We start from the raw sequence: 20413 nt of genomic DNA, 5'->3' as shown, positions 1-20413 counted from the left end.
TGTCAATCCCTTCGGATAAAGTCAATTAATCTGGTGGGCCGAAAAAACTCATTACCATGAATAATACTTATGTCGCTAAAATTATAAAACTGGGACCTGGTACATATAAACATATATGTATGATAAAAAACAATTTTAAAATGGAATTACAATCCTATCATGGTTATCACAAAATATTATCGTATGTATATGTCACCATAAATGTATTATTTTACCCTTCACTTTTTATGCCGCCTGCTTTGCGGATTTCACCACACGTAGCCAGAAACCCAAGGAGGCAAACACAAGGACCCCCACAAACACTGGAAGCATGTTCATATTACCAATGTGTGAGTTGAGGAAGCCAATAAACCATGGGAAAAAGGCAGCGCCACCAGCTGCAAACCCGATGGAGAAGCTTATCCCCGAAACGTGAAGTCGCACAGGCAACGTCTTCGCCGCTGCCGCCACAACCGTCTGGAACACTGGGCCGATGAAGAACCCAGTAAAGAAGCACGCAAATACAAGTGCCGCGGTATGGGCTCCACCAACGATAGCAATAAGGGCTACCCCCACGTTACTCACACAGAGATATATGATATTGGCTACGAATTCAGAGGGAAGCCAGGCGGTGCAGAACCCCAATACGAGCCGTCCAAGCGTGAGCCCAAACCAATAGGAGGAGGTGACATAGGCGGCAGAGCTGTGTGACCTACCCTTAGATCTCATGAGGTAAGAGACCAACCACGAGCCTAGACCGGATTCTGCCCCCAAGTAGATGAAGAGACAGAGTCCAAGCATCCATACGGTCTGATTTTTTAACGTTTCCTTCATACTGACCGGCTCTGTCGACACACCTTCTAGGTTCTGGTGCGAGTCGGGGCCCACCAAGTAGCAATATTTCTCTGCTGTTTCGTGCTTGAACGAGATAAGGCTGAGCCCCAATGAGACTAAGGCAGCGGTAATAACCATCCAGTAGCAGTGATACCACGTGGCACCGTTAGTCAAAAACCAGGCGGTCATAGGGGGCGCAATGAAGCACCCAAGTCCGTAGGTGCTGTGTAATATTCCCAAAAGTTCATTGGAATTATCAAGCTTTCCAACCCAGGCATTCAAGGAAGCATCTTCCGCCCCCAAACCCAAGCCAATAATGCAGTATCCGAGGACCAAGAGCGGAAATGGAGGCGACAGAGATGCAATGGTGAACCCCGCCAACGTGCAGCATATGCAGCCGATAATTACCCCGCGAAGTCCCACGTAGTTGTGACATATTTCAGTGCAAAACGCTGACATACCGTAGCCTAGAGACTGAAAGAGGAAGATTACCCCCACTTTGGCATCGCTCAAATTATAGTGCTCTTTGAGCTTGGGAATGAGGGTACCTAGAACCTGGTCATTGAGCCCGAATACGAGAAACATCACAAAGCACGTGGCGAGCTGGAGCTTGAGAGTGCGGCTCTGGCGCCAGTTGAGGGTGTCGAGGAAGATAGAAGCCCCTTTGTAGTTAATAGTGTGGGGATCATGAAGGGAGGGGTCTGTGGTGAGATCGTGGTCAAAGGAGTCGATTTCAAAGGACGAGTTCAGGTTGCGAAGCAACAGGTCTTGGGTGTCGTGCAGTCCCTGGTCCGGTTCCATGTTTGCTGTATATGGGTTAAGGGTCTTCAGGATATAGTGAGAACCAGTAACAATGGGATATAGATCAATACAGACAGCTTTTTATGAGTTAATGATTCAATTGAGAAGGGTGGGTGAACAAACGACGAAACTGCCCTTCCACTTTGTCTAAATAAGACGGATACATCAACCTGCATGCGGTAGAGATTCCCGATCCGGTATAGCTCCCGTGCCAAAGGACCCTTTTATAAGAGCATATTTTAAGTTCATGACCGCTACAGACTCGGAAAAGCTAAAGCGAAGATGTCCAGACTAAAATTGAGCAGAGGACTGCCAACCTTGGATCCAGTCTACCATATTGGATAAAATAAACCAGGCCAATTCAAGGAAGTACCCGATTACCAATCATCCTTCGGCTTAGGATTCTGCACGGGAGATATCTGCGGGTACAGCGAGGCGTTATCAGAGGAATGCTCGTACAGTTCCTAGATCTATTGGATCATCGTACGGGCTTGAATCTGGTGTGGTAGGTTCCACTGAGACTCACACAGTTTATGAGGCTTGCAAACTTGACATGGATGAGGATAGCCACCCCATTCTACACGATCATCAGTGTCAAGGGGTCGTTTTATTCCACCATATCTCCTGGACTTTATAGTATGCGTTGATTTCTCCATATATGTGCTACAAACTTATGGCTACCTCAGACAGCTGCAAAAAAAAAAGTGCCCGGTGTAAGAACAGTTTGGCTCAAACGTGGCCGATCATGAAGAAATACCAGAGAATAGACATAAGTGATATAGCGTTATTTTGCAGATACAGTGGGAAACAAAAATAATAATAAGTGTGATAATGGTATATTAGCACGGAATCGTAAATCATGACAAGAAACATAGGCTGGAGGAAAAGCAAAGCAGGCACGGTTAGGACATCAAGAGTGCACTAAGTGATTATCTTCGTCACCCAAAGGTGCTGGATAAAACTAAAGTAAATACTTAAACGTCGGCGAACCGAACTTTCTTGGGTCCGGTATATTTGGAAGTCTCGTTGAAACCATACTTCATGCGCTTGTTGATGAATAAATCCATCACCAAGGGCAATAAGCTCATTAATGAGAACTGGAAGACATTGATCACAAACACATACAAGACCTTCATATTCACCATATCATCCCAGTACTCCATTACAGATGTGACATGGAGAAGTTGGGAGTATGTCACGAGGTTGAGATCAAAGAACACCAAACAGATTTGACAACTTAACATAATGTTGATTGTGAGAAAGGTCAAAATCACCATGGCAAAACTTTTGGACTTACTTGTAACCACTTCATCCTCAAGCGGAACCTTGATTGTGATCAAACGCACAAACAACCACACATCGCTTACGAGCTGCACTAAGAGAAGGAATAGCAACACTTGAATGCTGGAAAGCTCAAGCGTCTTCCCAGGAGTGCAGATCTCATCTCCGTCTGCCAAGGTGGAACATTCGCCCGGAGACACCATTCTAATAGGGGAATAATCACAGGCTACTTTGTAGATAATGATCATGACACTTGAAACCGCGATGAAAGCCAAGGGAAGTGATGCCTGGATCCAGAACCGGATCTTGCTGGAAACATGCTCCTGGCTGAATACTGGAAGCGGAGAAATGGTATGGTAAACGGTGCGGAACACGAGGTAGATCACAAGGGTCATTTGTAGAGGGAAGGTGGCAAAATTAACGAGGAAATGCGAGGTTGAGTGGGTTTCAAAATGGTAGTTGACCAAAAGCGAAAGCGAAAGAACCGTCGATGCAATATGGGTCCTCAAGTCGGCATAGGTGCCAATCCGCTGGGTCACAAATCCACCTTTGGATTGTTTGTGGTACCGATACAGTAAGGAAGCCACGTTTGCCAAGTTATAGACAAGAACCAACCAGGTGAGGATGTTCAATGCGACGTTACTGTTGACCAACCGCCGGACGGAGTTCAGGTACACCTGCGAGAGATCCAACGTGCTGTTTGAAATCATGATTTTAACAGCAAACGTGGAAGAGGGGATTAAGGCTTCGCCTAAGGTTTATGGTATGAGGGGATTCTGGAGAAGTTAAATTGATAAACAAAAGGTGATCCCAAAGGGTGAGCGCAAGAGGCGGAATATAGGTCTTTCGTCTTTAATGTTCAGAAGAGACCGTTTAAATATAGCTTTTATAGCCCTATAGTTGCTAAGGAGAAAGAGGTACTTTTATCCAAAACTAAGCTTTGTCGTCCCCGGCCATGAGAGGTGGGAGCAAAAAACGCACACCCTTCAATTAGTCAGAATCTATCGCATGTGAAGCGGTGCTTCCGAGATGACCTGCATATTTGCTACGTAGTTTCTTTTCCCGCCCTGCGGTACAGATCGGTGGAAGTGCATCCACAACCCGTCATCCTGGTAAATGGGAGAAAAGCAACTTTTTTTGAGGTTATTTCGCTTTTACCTGACTAAAGCCATTACCCTAGTTCCTACTACCAGCCAGATTAGTGAATTGGTCGAGCAGGCGTTAAGGTTTCCTGCATATGCCAAAACGTCTCACGTGCCGGAATGCGCGGTGACACCTGCATTAGAAACGATCGGCCTTTCCGCTCCGTTCCGGCCGACCAGTAATCCGGAATAGGTAATACAATGAGACATAATTGCACTTGGCCCCTTGGAAAGGCGGAAAACCAGAGAGAGATGTCCCAGAAGGAGATGCCCCAGATTCGGAATCGCTAAGTCAGCCCTACTCCCCGTTTTGTAATAACATGGCCTTACAAAACTTGCTGCTGAAAGTACAAGTAAATTCTGCGGACATATAAAGGAGGTTAATCAAACAATCTACGTTCAGGAGTTACACACATAATCATCATTTCTTGGTAAATTTAGCACGAATGAGATAGGATATTTGATCTGATATAACGGGCATTGCACGATATTGCGCCATACCTGGGACTTTTTCTCTAGAGGATCTGGTCTAGGTTACAATGAAAGCTAGACTTGCCAGGCGAAACCAACAGATAAATATTAAAACAAGCCTTCGGGGGGGGGGGGGGGGTTAAAAGACAATTCATAACTGCGGCTAAAATCAGCACATATTCGAACATCTAAGCAGAAATTGTTTGTCCTGGCAATTCGCCAATTTAAACTCGCATAATTAGTTATCAGGAGAATGGCATCCGTTATCTCGAGCTAGAGCATTACGGTGCGTTTTATTATAGCAATGATTTTTCATGCTATTCCCTCCATACTTATCATGTAAGGGTACACTAAATCGTATTGCAAAGCACGCATTATCAGACCCAGGAATTGATATACAAGTGGTGGCATCCCTGCCCAACGGTATTTCGTGTAAGCTCAATAGTCATTTCAACAGGAGCAATACCCGTTTGAGACATCATGATAGCCGGGGAATAAATGATTTTTGCACATTCCTAGATCTCCAGTCACAGACAAGCAACCAATCAGATTCAATAGAGATGCTACTCATTTGGGCACTGCAGAAGGGGTAGCAGTGTAACCACGGCTCGGAAAGCTAAAGAGCTGCTTTGTTGGCAAAGATATTTTGTAACTTGAAGATATAGCTACATGCCATTAAGCCGCTTGGTTCAATTATCATACCCCCATTTGAATTTCACTTAACACCGTTGACATTGCCATCCCACTGTCTATAATCGATCTTGCTTCCTTTTACAACCACGCCGGGAAAAGCAGTGGCAAAGCTTGGACTAGCAAGACCAGCCCGTCCAGCCTGTAGGAGGCCAGCCTGCAACTCCGCCTCCTGCTGAACCAATACAGGAAACAGCTTCTTCGAGGCATGCATCACCTTCTTCATGAGCTTCGCCACATAGTGCGGGGGCGTCGCCTGGGAGAGTGCGCTAGTGAATGCCTCAAAATCGCTGACAAACAGCGCTACACTTCGGTAGTGGTACATCTCACACCGCGCAACCACGTCTTCAAGGCTCGTGATCCCCGACTCTGTCGGTGTAGTTATCACATGACTCACCAACGTCTTCTTTGGGTCGTGCACTAGCACCTCGTGCAAACAAGCACGGATGAGGTACGTCACCGGGAAGTACACCATCTCGATTTCCTGCCAGGTCGCGTCAAGCTGCTGGGCCTGCTTTTCCTGGCGCGCAACCATAACGTCTGCGAGGGCCTCCAAGCGTCCCACATCCGCAAGCAACGCTGTAGTGGTTTCCACACGGCTATAGATGGCGTGTGGGTCCACTGTTCCGTAGTGCTGGCGTGCGTCGTGGCGCTTGATTAACGGCGCACCGCGCTTGTCGTCACGTTTTAACGTCCAGTAGCGGCAGAGCTGCTCGCACAACGCGCGATGGCGCGCGATATCAAGCTGAAAGTGCGTGTGCAAGAAATGTGCTAAGCGGTCCGCAAACACCTGTGGCGCGATGGGGCTGCCGGTGGCGGTTTTCCAACGGAAGAGGTCGGTGTCAGAGCGGCGCGCAGCGGTGACGCGACGTACGCGCGAGATGGCCGCAAAGTACGCACGTGTGCGTGCAATTCCAGCACGCGCGTCGTGTTCGTGCGCCCAGCGGTCTGGTGCGTGGCGATCACAGTATGTCTCTAACTGCGCTTTGTGCGCGTTGCCGTGAAAGCCGTGGAGATAGAGCTCTGCACGCCGCGCGCACGTCGCGTGATACGCGAGGAAACATGATGGCTTCAGGCACTGGATACATGCACCGCCTGGCTGTTTGCACACGTAGCAGTTTAACTTCCAGCGGCTGCGGGGAATCGCATCGATTCCCTCAATCGGCTCTACGTACACCGGGTTCGCAAAATAGAGCTCAGGGATCCACACCGCGCAGAGCACGTGGCCCCAGAGTCCTGTGTCGGTCTGCTTGAATGCACCTGTGCGGCTGGGGCAGAATGCGCAGGCAACGCCCAGTGACTGGTGGCTGTAGATCATGCACTTGCGGCAAAGCCACTGGCCCTCAGGAATGAAGGCCACACCGTAGCACTCCTGGTGCACCGCGATGTTGCAGCCGTCGCAGAAAACGATCGCGTTGGCATTGTCACAGTCGCGCTCGAAGCACACAGCACAACACTGGTCCTCCTCGTGCGTACCGTCGTCGGAGCCGTGCAATGCGGGGTCCACCGTGGCGACGCCCTGCGGCGGCGGCGGCACGCGCCGTTCAAGGTTGTACCACTCGTTCTCGAGAAAGGTCATGGCGATCTCGAACACTTCACGTGAGAGCTTAGGGTCCGCGACCACGTCGTGGGGACTTGTTGCTACACCCGCCGTGCTCCGCAGCGCGTTCACATGAGCAAGGAAGAACAAGTCCTGCTCGTCCATATCGTACTCAGCTCGAAGGCTTGCATTGACAAACGGTACGCATGCACTGTCTTCCTTGGGTGCATGGTACCCGAAGCGTGCCATACGTTTGCTGTACGTGCGAATGACGTCGTCGTTCACGCGCACAGGAATCTTCCGGAAGCGCGGCTTTTTAAGCGCGGCGTGGTCGGGGATGTGGATTGTTTCGAGATTGCACTGGAAGTCCGCCTCGGGTTCGTCCACTACAAGTACTTTGAGATTTGCAGTTTCGTCGAGGTCTGGGTAGAAATCGCGGAAGTGGCGCTCCTCGCGGAGCTTTGTGTCCAGTGTGGGTGGAGGCGTTGCAATCAACTCACCGTCCATCATTCGCCGCTTCCGTCGGAGCAGCGCGTGTTTGGATGTCATAAGGATGGTGGAATGGGGATGGTGAGTATGGGATGATAAGAATGAGAATGGGAATGATTTGATCTTGTCCCACAGGACAAACTTTTCAACGCGTCAGTTTCTCTATCACGTGACAATACCTGGATGTAGTGGGGAGAAGGATTCAATCTGTTGGTTAAGGCGTGAATAAAACTTATGTCTGAAGATATTATTTGTTTAGTAGTTTTTAACACTGTTACTTAAATCTGGCTGGTGGTGCAGAATGTGTAACGGGGACGTGTATGTATGCGTCATCATGAATGTTGTGGTTTCGTCGCTGCCAAACGCGCTGACGGCCAAATATGCCGATTAAGGGCTTACCACGTATGGTATGATCATATGTTACTTGCTGGAAAGGGTTCGGTTCGAGAAATTAGCATTATTTATCACTGGCAGCGAAAAGTCATTCGCAATAGGAGAGCTAAGGGTATAGTGGTAAATATCTGGAAACTTGTCTGAAACAGCAAGACTACTAGCCGTAGCTTCTGATTGAAAGGGCTTGCGTATTCAGGGAGATGTTGTTTATTGAACCTAGGTTTGGCAGACAATGCTTTTTCATCAGCGTTTATTTTCAAACCCACTGTAATTTCATAATAGGCCTATAATTAAGGCGAATAATTATCTCTCCGCCTTTCTCCTTGGAATCAATGGTTAGTCTAACTGAATTAGGTCAAATATATAACCAGATGAGAGAAGATTGTATATATGACAGGGAAATCTAGTAAGGAGGAACGACTAAGGCATATATGCCTGGATTTAATCACAACAGACTTCAAAATTTGGCTCCAGAATCTCCATTTTTCACCGTCCTTACATCGTCACTAGAAATATTTCAAGCGGGTGATTCCAATCTTCCTACTCCTGGTGGCGTCGTGTGAGCCTCAGAGCTCTTGAATATGTCACGTGATTAACATCAAAACTGTATTATATCACCGTTACCTACACCCGGGAGTACTTATCCCACCTGCTAAATAATGATATCTTCAAAAGCGACCCAGGTGAAAGTTCAGATCCCGGTAAAATCCTCCTACAAAAACTATGACCTCTTTGTAATTCCCCCCATTGAGGGTCTCACTCCGGCCGAATCTCAGGCCACTGAAGTGATCAAGTTCACGGTTCAATCAGCCAAATCCGCCACTCGATGCATTCTCCTTTGGTTCTTTCGAATCACCTCACTCGTCGCCTGTATTACTCTGACCGGAAGCTATGCCCTCTACAAAGGTGTGGAAGTGAGCCCCTTACCCTATACCTTGACATGGCTATCGCTGCAAGTGGAGCAAACCGCTAGACCCGATGTCACATTCCTTCTTCTTATCGGTGCATCGCTTTACACATTGGTATCGTTAGTCAGAATTCCTGTCCAATCGGTAGAATCTATCTTGGTGATGCGGGACATCGGTGTACAGCTCTTCAGTCACTCGGGAACCAAGTTTATCCCCTCCAGAACCATTCTCGATGTCTTGCTTATGGAGAGTTTCCAGGGCTTTGGCGTTATCTACACATTGTGTGTGCTTGTGGACGATGGAAAGTCGGCTAAGCTTGAAGTAGTGTTTCCCTCGATGCTCCCACGGCTCCCACAGCTCGAGGTGGTGTGGAAGCACACGCGAAAGTGTCTTCTAGGCGACAGACCCGGCTTCGGTCGCAAGTTAAAGACCGATGGACACAAGTAAGAAAATGATAGCAGGAAGGCGGTACATTGTGAGAACTAACTAGCCTAATTCGAAGACGTGGTTAGTGAAGGGTTGTAAGCATATGGAAAATCCAGAGCTCGTATAAGTGGCTACAATGGATATATAGAACCCCAACCGCCAAAAAGATGTCAAATGATTTCGCCCAGGATCGAACTGGGGACGTACTGCGTGTTAAGCAGGTGCCATAACCAACTAGACCACGAAACCATCGGATAGATGAAAAGGGAGGCAAATGCTAACAGCATTGGAAATATCAGTTCAAAATTCCTGGTAGCAGAACTTCCTTGTTTGGAACATAAACGGACAGAAAACGGTATAAAATAGAAGCAGACATAATCAGCAAAAAATATTATAGGCGAAACGTCACTGAATGAAGCGATTGCCTGATTCTCAGATACAGAATCTGTTGCAAGGGCTGTTCATAACATACTAGCCATTTTCCATCAAATTATTCGATATTACCCTCAGACAGAAATTTAGTGGATATATAGCGATCAGTTATCAAATAGTTTATTCTTTTGTATTATATATAACTTTTATTTCGCAGATCACATTTCACCGCAGTTCTTAATACTAACTTCTAACTGCGGTCGGTCATTGCCATCGGTGCGCACTCTGTCAATCACCTGAACAATATCCTCGCCTTCCACTACCCGTCCAAACACGACGTGCTTGCCGTCCAAGTGAGGGGTACCTTCGGGATTTGTAACAATAAAGAACTGGCAACCATTGGTGTCGGGCCCGCTGTTGGCCATACTGATACTCAAGTACTCATGGCTGTATGGAAACCCTTCGTCGGCAAACACCTGCGATCCGAAAATTGTTTCGCTCCCCAACCCGTTGTGGGAAATAAAGTCACCACCTTGGATCATAAACCGGGGGATAACGCGGTGGAAGGGCGCAGATTTGTAGCCAACAGGCACACCGGATGGCCTGTACTCACCTGTACAAAACTGACGGAAGTTCTCAGCGGTTCTGAAGTGTTAGTATGTTTTGATAGGTGAACAAAGTGAGATAGAGGAAAAAGATTGACTAGGGAGTTTATGTCAGAGGCAGTGGGCAAATTCAGAAACTCTCAACAACCAGTATATCGACCGCCAGGGTAGAAGGCACCGGCCATAAAATGGACAGTTGGAGGACACAGCCCGTCACACATTCAGTAGCTTGCTTTCAATTCCCAGCTGAAGTATTCTGTTTTTTTTACCAAATCTCCCCCTCTCCTATTGAGGGTTCTGTCCTCCAGGTTGGCACATGAAACTTCCAGCTCGGTTGAAATTACCACCAAAATAGAAACACAAGCGTTCAGCTTGACTAAAATCCATTCTATATGTCAATGATGCATGGAACTGAAGATTAAAACCATCGTATTGATAGCTGGGAGCCACATAGTACAAGTTGGCAATCATCAATACGAACCTATTCATCAAGAGTAGCTCCGAGCGGCTGCTCCATATACACTATCACATTTGTCATCCACATCCATCCCCCTTTTTCAAAGTATCTACGGATACGTACCTCGGTAAAGAATCCTTGAATAGCTCTATTTTTATTCTGCCCAAGTCCTTGGCTGCAACATGTTAGTATTCATCCCACGCTGGTGGTCTTGTCCTCATACATACGACCAAGGGTAACCTGGTATGTCAGTACTCTCCATGAGTTTTTTAAAAAAAACACTTCACTGCACTACATACATCGAGGAAAACAACAGGATTCACCATATTGTAAGTATTTTCTTTCTCCGTGGAAGACACCAAGTCCATGGGAGACTCGTTAATTTTTACCCCATAGTACTGGGTGCCGGATAATTTTCTGGAACTGCAGAGAGAGAATTAGGGCCCCGACCAAGGTTGGATAGAAGTTGAAGCCGGGTTAGTAAATAACTAATTTATTTATAATTGATGCAGAATAACTGGGGGACCGGTAATATTTGTTTATAGAGACAGAAATCTGCAGTGTTTGAAGGTGTTGAAAGTTGTGTGGTGCTACGGCGTACAGACGTGACACTCTCCGATACTTGTGTGAAACGCCGCAACAGAGTATGAAATCTGAAATTTTTGACAGACAACTCACCTTGTTAATTGGATGAAGTAATAATAAGATTGACATATACATCTTGAACCCGAAATTCTTGAAGATTTTTCCAGGTTCTGTAAGTATCATATATCCGTTATCACAAATTCTACCAGATATTTAATTCCGGTTCTCGCACATTATGGGCCAACTAGTACAGACATTCGATAAACAGTACAAAACCCCAAATGAAACAAAAACATTCATCCTGGCTATCTGAAATTAATCCAGTTTCGAAATAACAAAAAAAAGTGGTTTATGAGCTGAGAATGGGTCAAGACACGAAGTGGGCCTTCCTGCACCATGTGCACAAAAAGCGAGCAGCTCGGCCTTCGGCTCCGATGGTAGTCACACGCCCTCAATGGCGGGGTTCTATACGGCAGTAACGAGGAGTCAACGCTACGCCTCTATTTCAAGGTCAAGCTTACTTTTGTCCTATTACCCAAATCTAGATCCATAACTACCATGCCAATTCGCACCTCCGTTCCAGACACAACTTCGGCCATTGACCGCTCGCACCCGGAATTCCCAGTGGCGGAGCTGGTGGATGAGGACAACTTCTTCAAAGACCATACGCCGCCGGCGTATCTCCCGGAGATCGAGGCACAGGTGCGGGAGTTTATTGCACACCACCAGACCACAGGAAAGAATGTTGTTTTGGTCACGTCTGGGGGCACCACAGTTCCACTTGAGAACAACACCGTGCGCTTTATTGACAACTTCAGTGCGGGGACCAGAGGCGCCACGTCGGCGGAGTACTTTTTGGAAAATGGCTACGCGGTGATCTTCCTCCACCGGGAGTTCTCACTCTTGCCCTACTCCAGACACTACTCGCACACCACCAACTGCTTCCTCGACTACATGGATGAGGCGGACGGCAAAATCGAGATTAACAAGAAGTTTGCGGACGAGATGTTGCTTGTATTGCGCAAGTACCGTCACGCAAAGGACAGCAACCTGTTGTTGCTTATTCCGTACACCACCGTCAACCAGTACTTGTACACGCTTCAGCTGATCTCCAAGTGTTTGCAAGTGGCGGGGAAGAAAGCACTTTTCTACCTTGCCGCTGCGGTATCGGACTTTTTTTTGCCATCGTCGAAAATTCCCGAGCATAAGATACAGTCGCAGGCTACCGGTACATTGGTGGTGAACTTGGAGCAGGTGCCAAAATTCTTGAGACGTTTGGTAGATAGCTGGGCTCCGAGCGCCATGATCGTGTCGTTCAAGTTGGAGACTGATGCCAACATCCTCATTCTGAAGGCCAAGGGTGCTTTAGAGCGTTACCAGCACCAGTTGGTCATTGGCAATTTGTTGCAGACCAGAAAGGACGAGGTAGTGTTTGTGACAAGCACGGACGAGCGCTGGATCCGGTTGACGGAGGAGCAGAAGGGGGTAGTGGATATCGAGAGTCTTATCATTCCGGAGGTGATTGCCGCACATACCGATTGGACGGAAAGGCAATAGCCTGGTGGTTGCCAAGATGGGCCCGAAGGTTTCCTAGATGAATAGTGTGCTGGTTTTATTGCCAGTTTCATTGCCGATTTCCGTTAAGTTGTACACTTCAACAGTAAATTATATTTGAGTTAAGATGGCTTGGAATGTGATGTGTGCGGCTTTATACGGTGAAATAGCATTCCTGTAACCACTAGAAAAGGTATAATTTCGTTCGGAATAACTTGTACAGTGAATTATAACTGGATCTTGATCTTCACCTGCTGGATTGAAAGGAATCGTCCGATCTTATTGGTGTACAAGGTTCCTCGTGAATCCCATACTGTCGGTAACCGCCAGCACCTTAAACAATTAACCTTTTAAATATGTGGTAGAGCTCAAAAATTGTTGCAGTTGACCGGATCATACTGTTTGCTAGATAAGAATTCGCTATCACACGCGTTCAGGCCGATACGGAAATACCAACGCTTATGACGTGTCAGCTGCATCGCCATTCGCATATTATAATAAATCATACACAATAGAAGTATGATAAACACAAGTAATGTGACTCACTGACACATAGGTTCTTGTGCCCTTATCATCCTCAATTCGGCTTAGACACCAATGACCAAATGGCTGACCGTTTTCGTTTATTTACTGACTGTGTACGAGATGTGGCTCGTAGTGTAATGCATCCGGTCCAAGGTTGTTCCTATAGGCAATATTCTCTTATTAGTGGCTTGCAGAACTGTATAATGAAACCTTTTCACGGTGCTGTTGACGTGGTTTGGCAATTTATATGTTGCCAACTATTTAAGTATTCCGTCGCGACCGCACTTTAACGTTCACCCTATTCATGGTCCTGCCGACTTCACACAGATCCATATTGTTCGCCGAAATTGAACGAGTAGCTAGCTTAAGTTGAAATACAATCATAAAAGTATTATATTGCGGCTTGTACTTTCTTTTCATCATTGTTTCGGCCCTCGTCCTTGTTTCGACACCTGCGCCAAATCCGGCAATCCACAACCTTCCGCATTCGTCCATTCCTCGAAAAACTTTCCCTGCTGCGTGTTATAAACAAACCTCGGCCCACCTCCACACCTCACTTCTCGCCCTCCCCAGTCACCCTCCGCAATTGATTCGTATTATCGCCAAAAGCCGACCCTAGCTCCTGCGTCGCTTTCCTTTTGTTTTTAATACCGGTTTTTTTCCTTTTTCTCTAGTGTTTGGCCCGCCAACACCTTACTTTTTTCCTTTTGTTTCCGGTCATGTCCCAAGAACCAGCGCCAGAAGCCGCCCCAGTCGCGGCCCCAGCCGTCGTCGCTCCAGCCTCAGAAGAGCCAGCTACCGAACAGCCGGAAGTCAGCCCAGCCAACGCCATCGAGGGCGGGCGTGAGGTCTCCAACAAGATCCTCTACGTCGGCGGTTTGCACAAGTCGGTCACCGAAGATATGTTGAGAGACCTTTTCTCCGTCGCGGGCGCCGTCCAGAGCATCAAGATCCTCTTTGACAAGAACCGCCCCGGCTTCAACTACGCGTTCATCGAGTATGACAACACCCAGGCGGCCGAGATGGCGTTCCAGACATTGAACGGACGTGTTATCAACAACTCCGAAATCAAGATCAACTGGGCGTTCCAGTCGCAGCAGGTTAAGAGCAGCGAGGCGTTTAACCTTTTTGTGGGTGACTTGTCACCGGAGGTGGATGACGACTTATTAAACAAAACGTTCTCCAAGTTTGGCAATTTGATCCAGGCGCACGTGATGTGGGATATGCAGACCGGCCGCTCACGCGGCTACGGATTTGTCTCCTTCTCCGAGTCTGGTGACGCCGAAGCGGCGTTGCAGACGATGCAAGGCGAATGGATCTCCGGGCGCGCCATCAGATTGAACTGGGCGTCACACAAGCAGAACAACCGCGACTTCCGCGCGCACCACGCGCACCACGCGGTACCGCACGGTGCGGCACCAGCGCAGGGCTCGCCGCTCCAGGGCGGGGCGCCGCTCACCGCGCCAATGGGCGTGCCGGTCATGTCGCCGCAGTCGTACGACTTGGTTTTGAGACAGACGCCGTCATGGCAGACCACTGTGTACTTGGGTAACCTTGCGCACTTCACCACCCAAAACGAGTTGATCCCGTTGTTGCAGAATTTCGGCTTCATCGTCGACTTCAAGTTCCACCCGGAGCGCGGCTGCGCCTTCGTCAAGTACGATTCCCACGAGCGCGCCGCCTTGGCTATCGTCCAATTGGCTGGCTTCAACGTGAACGGTAGACCCTTGAAGTGCGGCTGGGGCAAGGACAGACCACCTAACATGCAGTACAACAACTACCGTGCTCCATACGCTGCCCAGGGCCGCATGTAGCTTTTTATCCAAAATTGTTTCTGATCTGTGTTGTAGAGAATTTCCTGAGGACTCCAGCGTATTTGTTTCATATGGGAATGGGTAAAATTGGAGTTTGAACGGAGTTTTTTTCTGTTATATGTTTAATAGATGTGTGGTATGAATATTTTAGATGTACATAAAAACTCGCACTCCCAAATGGCCTATTGATCTCCGCTGAGGGGTTTCCCGTAGTTGTTCCTGCCGGCGATATGACCGTAATCAGGAGATCTTTAGTGGGATATGGCTAATGTTTATGATCTTATATTTGCGCATGTTCCACAAATTCAGCACCCTTGGAATGACCATTAATTATAGGGGAGACACCAAACCCCATCCATACCATTGAAAGTGAATAGCTGTGGCGTCAATTGATACATCTTGAATTTCCCAATCTACCTGATCGTATTTTTACGCTAAGAAATTAAGGGCCTACGAAAGAAAATGGTTGATTAATGCTTGTAGGGGTCTTGGACAGGTAATATGGTTACCCCCTCGCATCCCACCAGGTTTAAAAGCGTTCCCCTTGTCACAGTCGCAGTAGGGATCTGGTATGTTTGACGAAAACCGTATTCCTGAAATGATACCAAACACAGCTCTACCTACTCTGGTCTTGATAAATATATGCGTTTATTGATCTACAAATTAGCGGTCGCCGTGGCAACCACCACATCTTCGGCGTTGGATGCGGCGGCTTCGTCACTCAGTCCTTCCTTCTCCCCATCGGACTCTGACTCCTCTGTCGGGACAGCAACAATTTCCGGCTCCGGGTTTGGGGTAATTTCGTAGAACACCATGAAGACCCCTTTAATATTGCGCAAATGGTCCTCCGTGACCACGAACACGTCGTCATCGGAGATGTACCACCAGGTGCCTCTGTAGTGTCTGTAACAGACGTAATGGCCGTAGTTGTGCAAACCGGAGTGGATAACAATCGACTTGAGGTGGTAGGTCAACGGACCGTCCGGAACCTGTGACACCGCCTTAACTGACTCGGTATCCTCAGACTCAACAGCAGGGGATTCTGAATCAGAGTCAATTGGGGGTTGCTCAGCTGGAGTTTCAGCCTCAGATGCCTCGGCCTCAATGTCAGATTTAACCTCGGCCTCAGTATCGAATTCAACCTCAGATTCAACCTCAATCTCAGATTCTTCCTCGCTTTCTTCCGCGCTCTCAGGCTCCTCCACAACCTCCGGCTCAATAGACTGTGCGGCCTGTTCCTCCGGCGATGGAACCCTGCCCACATCCTGCTTTCTGAACGGCAATCTGGCGTCCATGTTGATGTCTTCCGGAACCGCCACAAATGGATCCAAGCTGAGCCTCAACGGAACTGTCACCGTGGCGTCGTTCTTTCTCAACGAGTAGGTTCTCGGGTCGTAGTATGAGCGGTTAATGTGGATGTTCAAAACCGGCGGCGGCCTGCTGAAGAAGATCTGCTTCGACTTCTTGACCTTATCCACAGTGCTAGAGTTCTTGAACTTCTCGTACACCTCATCATCCACCACACTCTTGGCCAATTCGGCGTCAATCTGCGCCACTCTCTCACGGAACTTGGCTTGGAGCACCTCGGGGCGGTTTCCCGATTCCAAGAATGCTAAGGCCCCGTCCTTGCACTGGTTCATGGCACAGCGGTTGCACGTGACGCCTTCCATTATTTCAGGCTTCGTCCACTCCTTCAACAACGGCTCCAAGTCGTACTTCTCACCGATCGCCACGCGTCCGTAGTATGTATTAGAAGCCTTTGGCTGAGGGAGGTTGAGGGAAACTCCGCTGATCACGCGGTATCTTACCCCACCCATTTCCCCGCAGGATAAACACCCGATTCGCTCGGCAGAAACACCGTCTACGGGGGTTACAAGCTCCAACTCAAACACGCGGGAGTCGTCTGTCGGCAAGTTGGGATCCACCTGGCGCGCTGGAATCGCCACACAGCCCAAGGCAGAGAGGTTCTCAATGCTTGTGAGATGGTCTGGAGATGCAGCGACATATTTTTCATCGCTCTTCTTTTCACTTTTACCGGTCTTTTTGAATTCTTTTTCCACGTTTTTCATCACATTCTGGTAGAACTCCTGGGCGTCCTCCTGGTCTTGATGGCCCATATAGTTTGTTCTGGGAGCGTCCTTCATGACTTCAAGTAAGCCATCGGTCGTGAAGGTGCGCGAACGCTGTTCGTAGTTGCCGTTCAATGCTCCCAACAAGTTCTTCAACTTGAAGGAGAATAGCGTGGCGTACTTGTCGTCAGCTTCGATGTAGGAGTCGAGGAACTTGTTCAATTCAACAGATGATGCCATGCTCTGCAAAACAGAGTTCATAAAGCATTGGTTGCTGCTGTTGTGCAAGCCGCCAATGGCACCGCCCGTGGCCATGGCGGCGCTGCTGGCGGCGATGGTCTCGGCTCTACCGTCGTAGGCCAAGCCGCGCGACCTTCTCTGAAAGCGCGCCCGGCCGGTGTTTCTATCAAGGTAGCTCATAAGTCTTTCTCTGAGGCGGAAACCGGAATGGAGCTTATTGGTGTAGAGAGGCTGGGCGAGTTTGTAGGCGATGTAGAGGAGCGAGCTAGCAGATAATGCGACAAGGTAGCTCTTATAGGAGGTTTCAGGGTCGAGTGAAAGAGTATCAAGGAGCGAGGCAGCGACAGGCGTGCAAAAAATGAAGAAAATGAGGGAAAATGAGGGAAGCCTGATCTTTTCGAGCGATTTCATAGGGTCGTCTGGAGATCTCAAGAGTGTGTCTCGAGAATGTGTCTCAAGATGTCGCGGGAACTGTCAGTGCCTAAAGCAAGTGTTCAGCCAGATCTAGTCTGAAGAGATACCGTTGGTACGTTACTTGAAGTGGGTGGCAAACACTTAGTTCAGCTTCGTGTTCACATGGCTTTGCGTTTCGACCGATACGTGAAAAAGAAAAAAAAATGTTATTTGCAGGTTGAAGTTATGAACGTTACAATCCAATGAAAAGTCTTACAATGATTTTTTAAACAATAAATTGGAGGGGTTGAAATTGTTTAATGAATGGAATTGAACTGGTAATAACTCATTTTTCATAACGTGGAAACGGTTCGAAGTGGACTTTTACGGCTCAGAGACGTCTCAGCTGGTTTACAGGCTCATGGTTGGGCTTCTGCGATTGGCTATTCTAAATTCTAGGAACATTAAATAGATATGGACAATAATCTACTCAATAAATGATATTGAATTCAAGAGAAAAAATCTTCCTCGATCTATCATGCCTGTTACTTACCAGGATCCTAGTGCGATAACTAATCTACAATGCCGAATAATAGCACTACGCAGTGGGTAGTCGATCTCGGAAAACCCGACATCCAAGTAAAAGGAATAACTCTTGCAATCAAAACATAAATGAAACTTCAGACCCCAGAATAGATAATATTAACGTTGATACGTGAACAATTGGTGAAACTCACTGCTTTCGATCATGCCTAATAACTAGTTAATCTGATTATATTCATAATATACATGCTCATCGAATCCATCTTAGTCAGACAACTCGGAGATATCAAAGTCAAAGGCGTTTGGGTCTCTGTCAGTGGCAACAAGTCCGTGAACCTTCTTGTTAGACGTTCTTTGTTTCAAGCCGTTAACGCTGACCAGGACCGGGATGTCCTTCACGGTAGCGTGAGCAGCGTCTCTGATTTTGCTCTTGAGCGAACCAGACGCGATGGCTTCTTCTGTTTCCTTCTTCTTGTCCATGACCTGGTCCACAGGCATGTACCCTTCGTACTTCACCTGGTTGTTGTTCTTTTTAAAATCCTCCTGCTCCTTTTGCTTCTTGAAGTACTCAGTGTCTTTGGTTTTAGGGTTATATTTGTAGCTGATGATCTTGTTGAGGTTTGGCAACGCAAAGGAGATGCAGACAATAAGACACATGAGAACATAGAGCACTAAAAGGGTAGACGACATGGCTGTAGAACGGTTGGCTTGATAGGGAGGAATACATATAGCGAAAAATATGCAACACTTTTGCTTACCCCATTGGCAGACCATCAAAAAGTTTAATGAATGACAGGGCGTGTACTTACCGTTATAACGGTGCCTTCACGGCTGTGTATCACACCACCGGGGCTGCATATTGCCTCAGATATGACTTGAGATGATTCAAAGGTTCGGTTTCTCGTTGGAATTTCCAAGTTAGCCTAGTCACTTCTTATTTAGTATGTTGAGATCCACTATAAGATTAGGCTTGCAAACCAGCAGAGCTATCGCCCCACTAGCCGCGCGCAGCACCTTGCCAACTGGGCCCACAGTCTCGCTTTCTGCCCGATTCACCAGAAGCTACGCTGCTCCTAAACAAGTGACAACAGACGGCCATGACATCACCACAAATATCGACGAAATCACCATCAACCAGTACCACAAGCTTGCGGACGTGTACTTGGAGAGCTTTGTCGACGAAGTGGAGGCTCTCGGTGAACAATACCCGGAGATTGACATTGAATTGACCCAGGGTGTGATGACCTTTGCATTGCCCCCAAACGGTGTCTATGTAATTAACAAACAGCCTCCGAACAAGCAAATCTGGTTGTCCAGCCCAATCTCTGGGCCAAAGAGATATGACTTGGTGAAAGGCCAGTGGACTAGCTTGAGAGACAACAGCTTGTTGACCAACTTGATGGCCGCAGAGATTGCATCCGCGTTGAAGATTGATTTCAAGTTTGAGGCCATCTAGCCTGGTCTGCTTATTTATCGGACGTTTGTTCCTTTGTACATATGTTTTCACGGTTTACACGATTAAGACTTGACTTTAGCTGTAGAAACGGCACTGACTGACCATCGCGATAAACGATGCAAGCGCAAGCTACATGGAGATGAATTTATAGCTGGAATTTCAAAAGTATAGAAATGAAGGTTTAAATAGGGTCACAGGGAAGCATTTTATCTGACATATCTGCAAGAGCAATGCCCTATGCGATGATTCTTACATCCGTACAATTTCTTGTCAAACTGCTGAGAGAAGATTCGGACATACTTTTTACCCTTCAACCTCATGTCAGGTGGCGGAGACAGTTCGGCCAACGCGTCCTTGTACGCAGGAAGAAACTCACTCGGATTCGACGAGTAGATAGAGCCACTAGACAAGTGACTGGAACCTTGGAAATTCGCCTGTGATTGAGTTCTCGCGTGCCTGTCGGAGGAGGTTGTAGCGTTACCCACCGGCCACTCGTATTGTTTCTGACCCGTGAAAAGGTTGACATAAACCAACTGGTCCATAGGATCGTCCCAGAAGGCTTTGAACCCATGAGGCAATTCGTCCAAACTGTGATGGTTCGCATCAGAGGTGATAGGGGGGCATCTAGTATCCTGGGTCATTGTGTCAATCGTATATATTAGTGGACGAAAAAGGGCTACGTTCAGAAGGAGAATGTATATATTAGATGTAAAACGAGGGGGTAAGACGTACTTTTGGAGGCTAACCGGTATATATACATGGGATACAACTGCTTAGATGCTGACCGGACCGCTTAATACGGAATTATCGCCGTAGGGTCTGGTCTCTTATATTTAGAAGATTAAG

The 20413-nt window shown here is 47.6% G+C and overlaps 13 protein-coding genes and 1 non-coding gene across 14 annotated transcripts; 4 read left to right on the top strand and 10 right to left on the bottom strand.

The window, feature by feature from the left end:
• Window positions 1–39: 39 nt before the first annotated feature.
• On the bottom strand, window positions 40–1730 carry BABINDRAFT_159759 (uncharacterized protein). The gene has a single exon (XM_019127867.1). It carries the CDS (start codon window positions 1612–1614, stop codon window positions 226–228), a length of 1389 nt encoding a protein of 462 aa, XP_018986807.1. The 5' UTR covers window positions 1615–1730; the 3' UTR covers window positions 40–225.
• Window positions 1731–1917: 187 nt separating this feature from the next.
• On the bottom strand, window positions 1918–2604 carry BABINDRAFT_159758 (uncharacterized protein). Its single transcript, XM_019127866.1, has one exon. It carries the CDS (start codon window positions 2268–2270, stop codon window positions 2085–2087), a length of 186 nt encoding a protein of 61 aa, XP_018986806.1. The 5' UTR covers window positions 2271–2604; the 3' UTR covers window positions 1918–2084.
• BABINDRAFT_6174 (uncharacterized protein) lies at window positions 2589–3605 on the bottom strand (the record flags this gene model as incomplete). Its single annotated transcript, XM_019132374.1, has 1 exon — window positions 2589–3605. One exon carries the CDS (start codon window positions 3603–3605, stop codon window positions 2589–2591), a length of 1017 nt encoding a protein of 338 aa, XP_018986805.1.
• Window positions 3606–5223: 1618 nt separating this feature from the next.
• BABINDRAFT_6173 (uncharacterized protein) lies at window positions 5224–7287 on the bottom strand (the record flags this gene model as incomplete). The annotated part of the gene is made up of 1 exon (XM_019132373.1): window positions 5224–7287. One exon carries the CDS (start codon window positions 7285–7287, stop codon window positions 5224–5226), a length of 2064 nt encoding a protein of 687 aa, XP_018986804.1.
• A 992-nt stretch (window positions 7288–8279) lies between these two features.
• On the top strand, window positions 8280–8975 carry BABINDRAFT_165025 (phosphatidylinositol N-acetylglucosaminyltransferase; the record flags this gene model as incomplete). Its single annotated transcript, XM_019130298.1, has 1 exon — window positions 8280–8975. One exon carries the CDS (start codon window positions 8280–8282, stop codon window positions 8973–8975), a length of 696 nt encoding a protein of 231 aa, XP_018986803.1.
• Window positions 8976–9129: 154 nt separating this feature from the next.
• Window positions 9130–9203, bottom strand: BABINDRAFT_t64. The gene has a single exon. It is a non-coding gene; the product is annotated as a tRNA-Val (tRNA).
• Window positions 9204–9544: 341 nt separating this feature from the next.
• On the bottom strand, window positions 9545–10753 carry BABINDRAFT_57840 (uncharacterized protein; the record flags this gene model as incomplete). The annotated part of the gene is made up of 4 exons (XM_019132288.1): window positions 10688–10753; window positions 10616–10628; window positions 10512–10563; window positions 9545–9971 (listed from the first exon to the last, which is right to left on the bottom strand). The coding sequence occupies exons 1-4, from the start codon at window positions 10712–10714 to the stop codon at window positions 9545–9547; spliced, it is 519 nt and encodes a 172-aa protein (XP_018986802.1). The 5' UTR covers window positions 10715–10753.
• On the bottom strand, window positions 10608–11144 carry BABINDRAFT_107758 (uncharacterized protein). Its single transcript, XM_019126791.1, has 2 exons — window positions 10688–11144; window positions 10608–10628 (listed from the first exon to the last, which is right to left on the bottom strand). The coding sequence occupies exon 1, from the start codon at window positions 11106–11108 to the stop codon at window positions 10866–10868; it is 243 nt and encodes an 80-aa protein (XP_018986801.1). The 5' UTR covers window positions 11109–11144; the 3' UTR covers window positions 10608–10628; window positions 10688–10865.
• Window positions 11145–11531: 387 nt separating this feature from the next.
• Window positions 11532–12530, top strand: BABINDRAFT_6170 (phosphopantothenate--cysteine ligase; the record flags this gene model as incomplete). Its single annotated transcript, XM_019132372.1, has 1 exon — window positions 11532–12530. The coding sequence occupies one exon, from the start codon at window positions 11532–11534 to the stop codon at window positions 12528–12530; it is 999 nt and encodes a 332-aa protein (XP_018986800.1).
• Window positions 12531–13450: 920 nt separating this feature from the next.
• Window positions 13451–15011, top strand: BABINDRAFT_159755 (uncharacterized protein). Its single transcript, XM_019127865.1, has one exon. It carries the CDS (start codon window positions 13772–13774, stop codon window positions 14864–14866), a length of 1095 nt encoding a protein of 364 aa, XP_018986799.1. The 5' UTR covers window positions 13451–13771; the 3' UTR covers window positions 14867–15011.
• Window positions 15012–15510: 499 nt separating this feature from the next.
• UBP1 (ubiquitin-specific protease) lies at window positions 15511–17744 on the bottom strand. The gene has a single exon (XM_019127864.1). The coding sequence runs from the start codon at window positions 17584–17586 to the stop codon at window positions 15523–15525; it is 2064 nt and encodes a 687-aa protein (XP_018986798.1). The 5' UTR covers window positions 17587–17744; the 3' UTR covers window positions 15511–15522.
• Window positions 17745–18375: 631 nt separating this feature from the next.
• On the bottom strand, window positions 18376–18801 carry BABINDRAFT_165020 (uncharacterized protein; the record flags this gene model as incomplete). Its single annotated transcript, XM_019130297.1, has 1 exon — window positions 18376–18801. One exon carries the CDS (start codon window positions 18799–18801, stop codon window positions 18376–18378), a length of 426 nt encoding a protein of 141 aa, XP_018986797.1.
• A 253-nt stretch (window positions 18802–19054) lies between these two features.
• Window positions 19055–19567, top strand: YFH1 (ferroxidase; the record flags this gene model as incomplete). Its single annotated transcript, XM_019132370.1, has 1 exon — window positions 19055–19567. One exon carries the CDS (start codon window positions 19055–19057, stop codon window positions 19565–19567), a length of 513 nt encoding a protein of 170 aa, XP_018986796.1.
• Window positions 19568–19773: 206 nt separating this feature from the next.
• On the bottom strand, window positions 19774–20208 carry BABINDRAFT_165018 (uncharacterized protein; the record flags this gene model as incomplete). The annotated part of the gene is made up of 1 exon (XM_019130296.1): window positions 19774–20208. One exon carries the CDS (start codon window positions 20206–20208, stop codon window positions 19774–19776), a length of 435 nt encoding a protein of 144 aa, XP_018986795.1.
• Between the last annotated feature and the right edge of the window lie 205 nt (window positions 20209–20413).

The sequence above is a fragment of the Babjeviella inositovora genome (genome assembly GCF_001661335.1).
Source record: "Babjeviella inositovora NRRL Y-12698 unplaced genomic scaffold BABINscaffold_2, whole genome shotgun sequence".
NCBI lineage: Eukaryota > Fungi > Ascomycota > Pichiomycetes > Serinales > Babjeviella > Babjeviella inositovora.
This window is presented reverse-complemented; position numbering and strand designations above follow the sequence as displayed.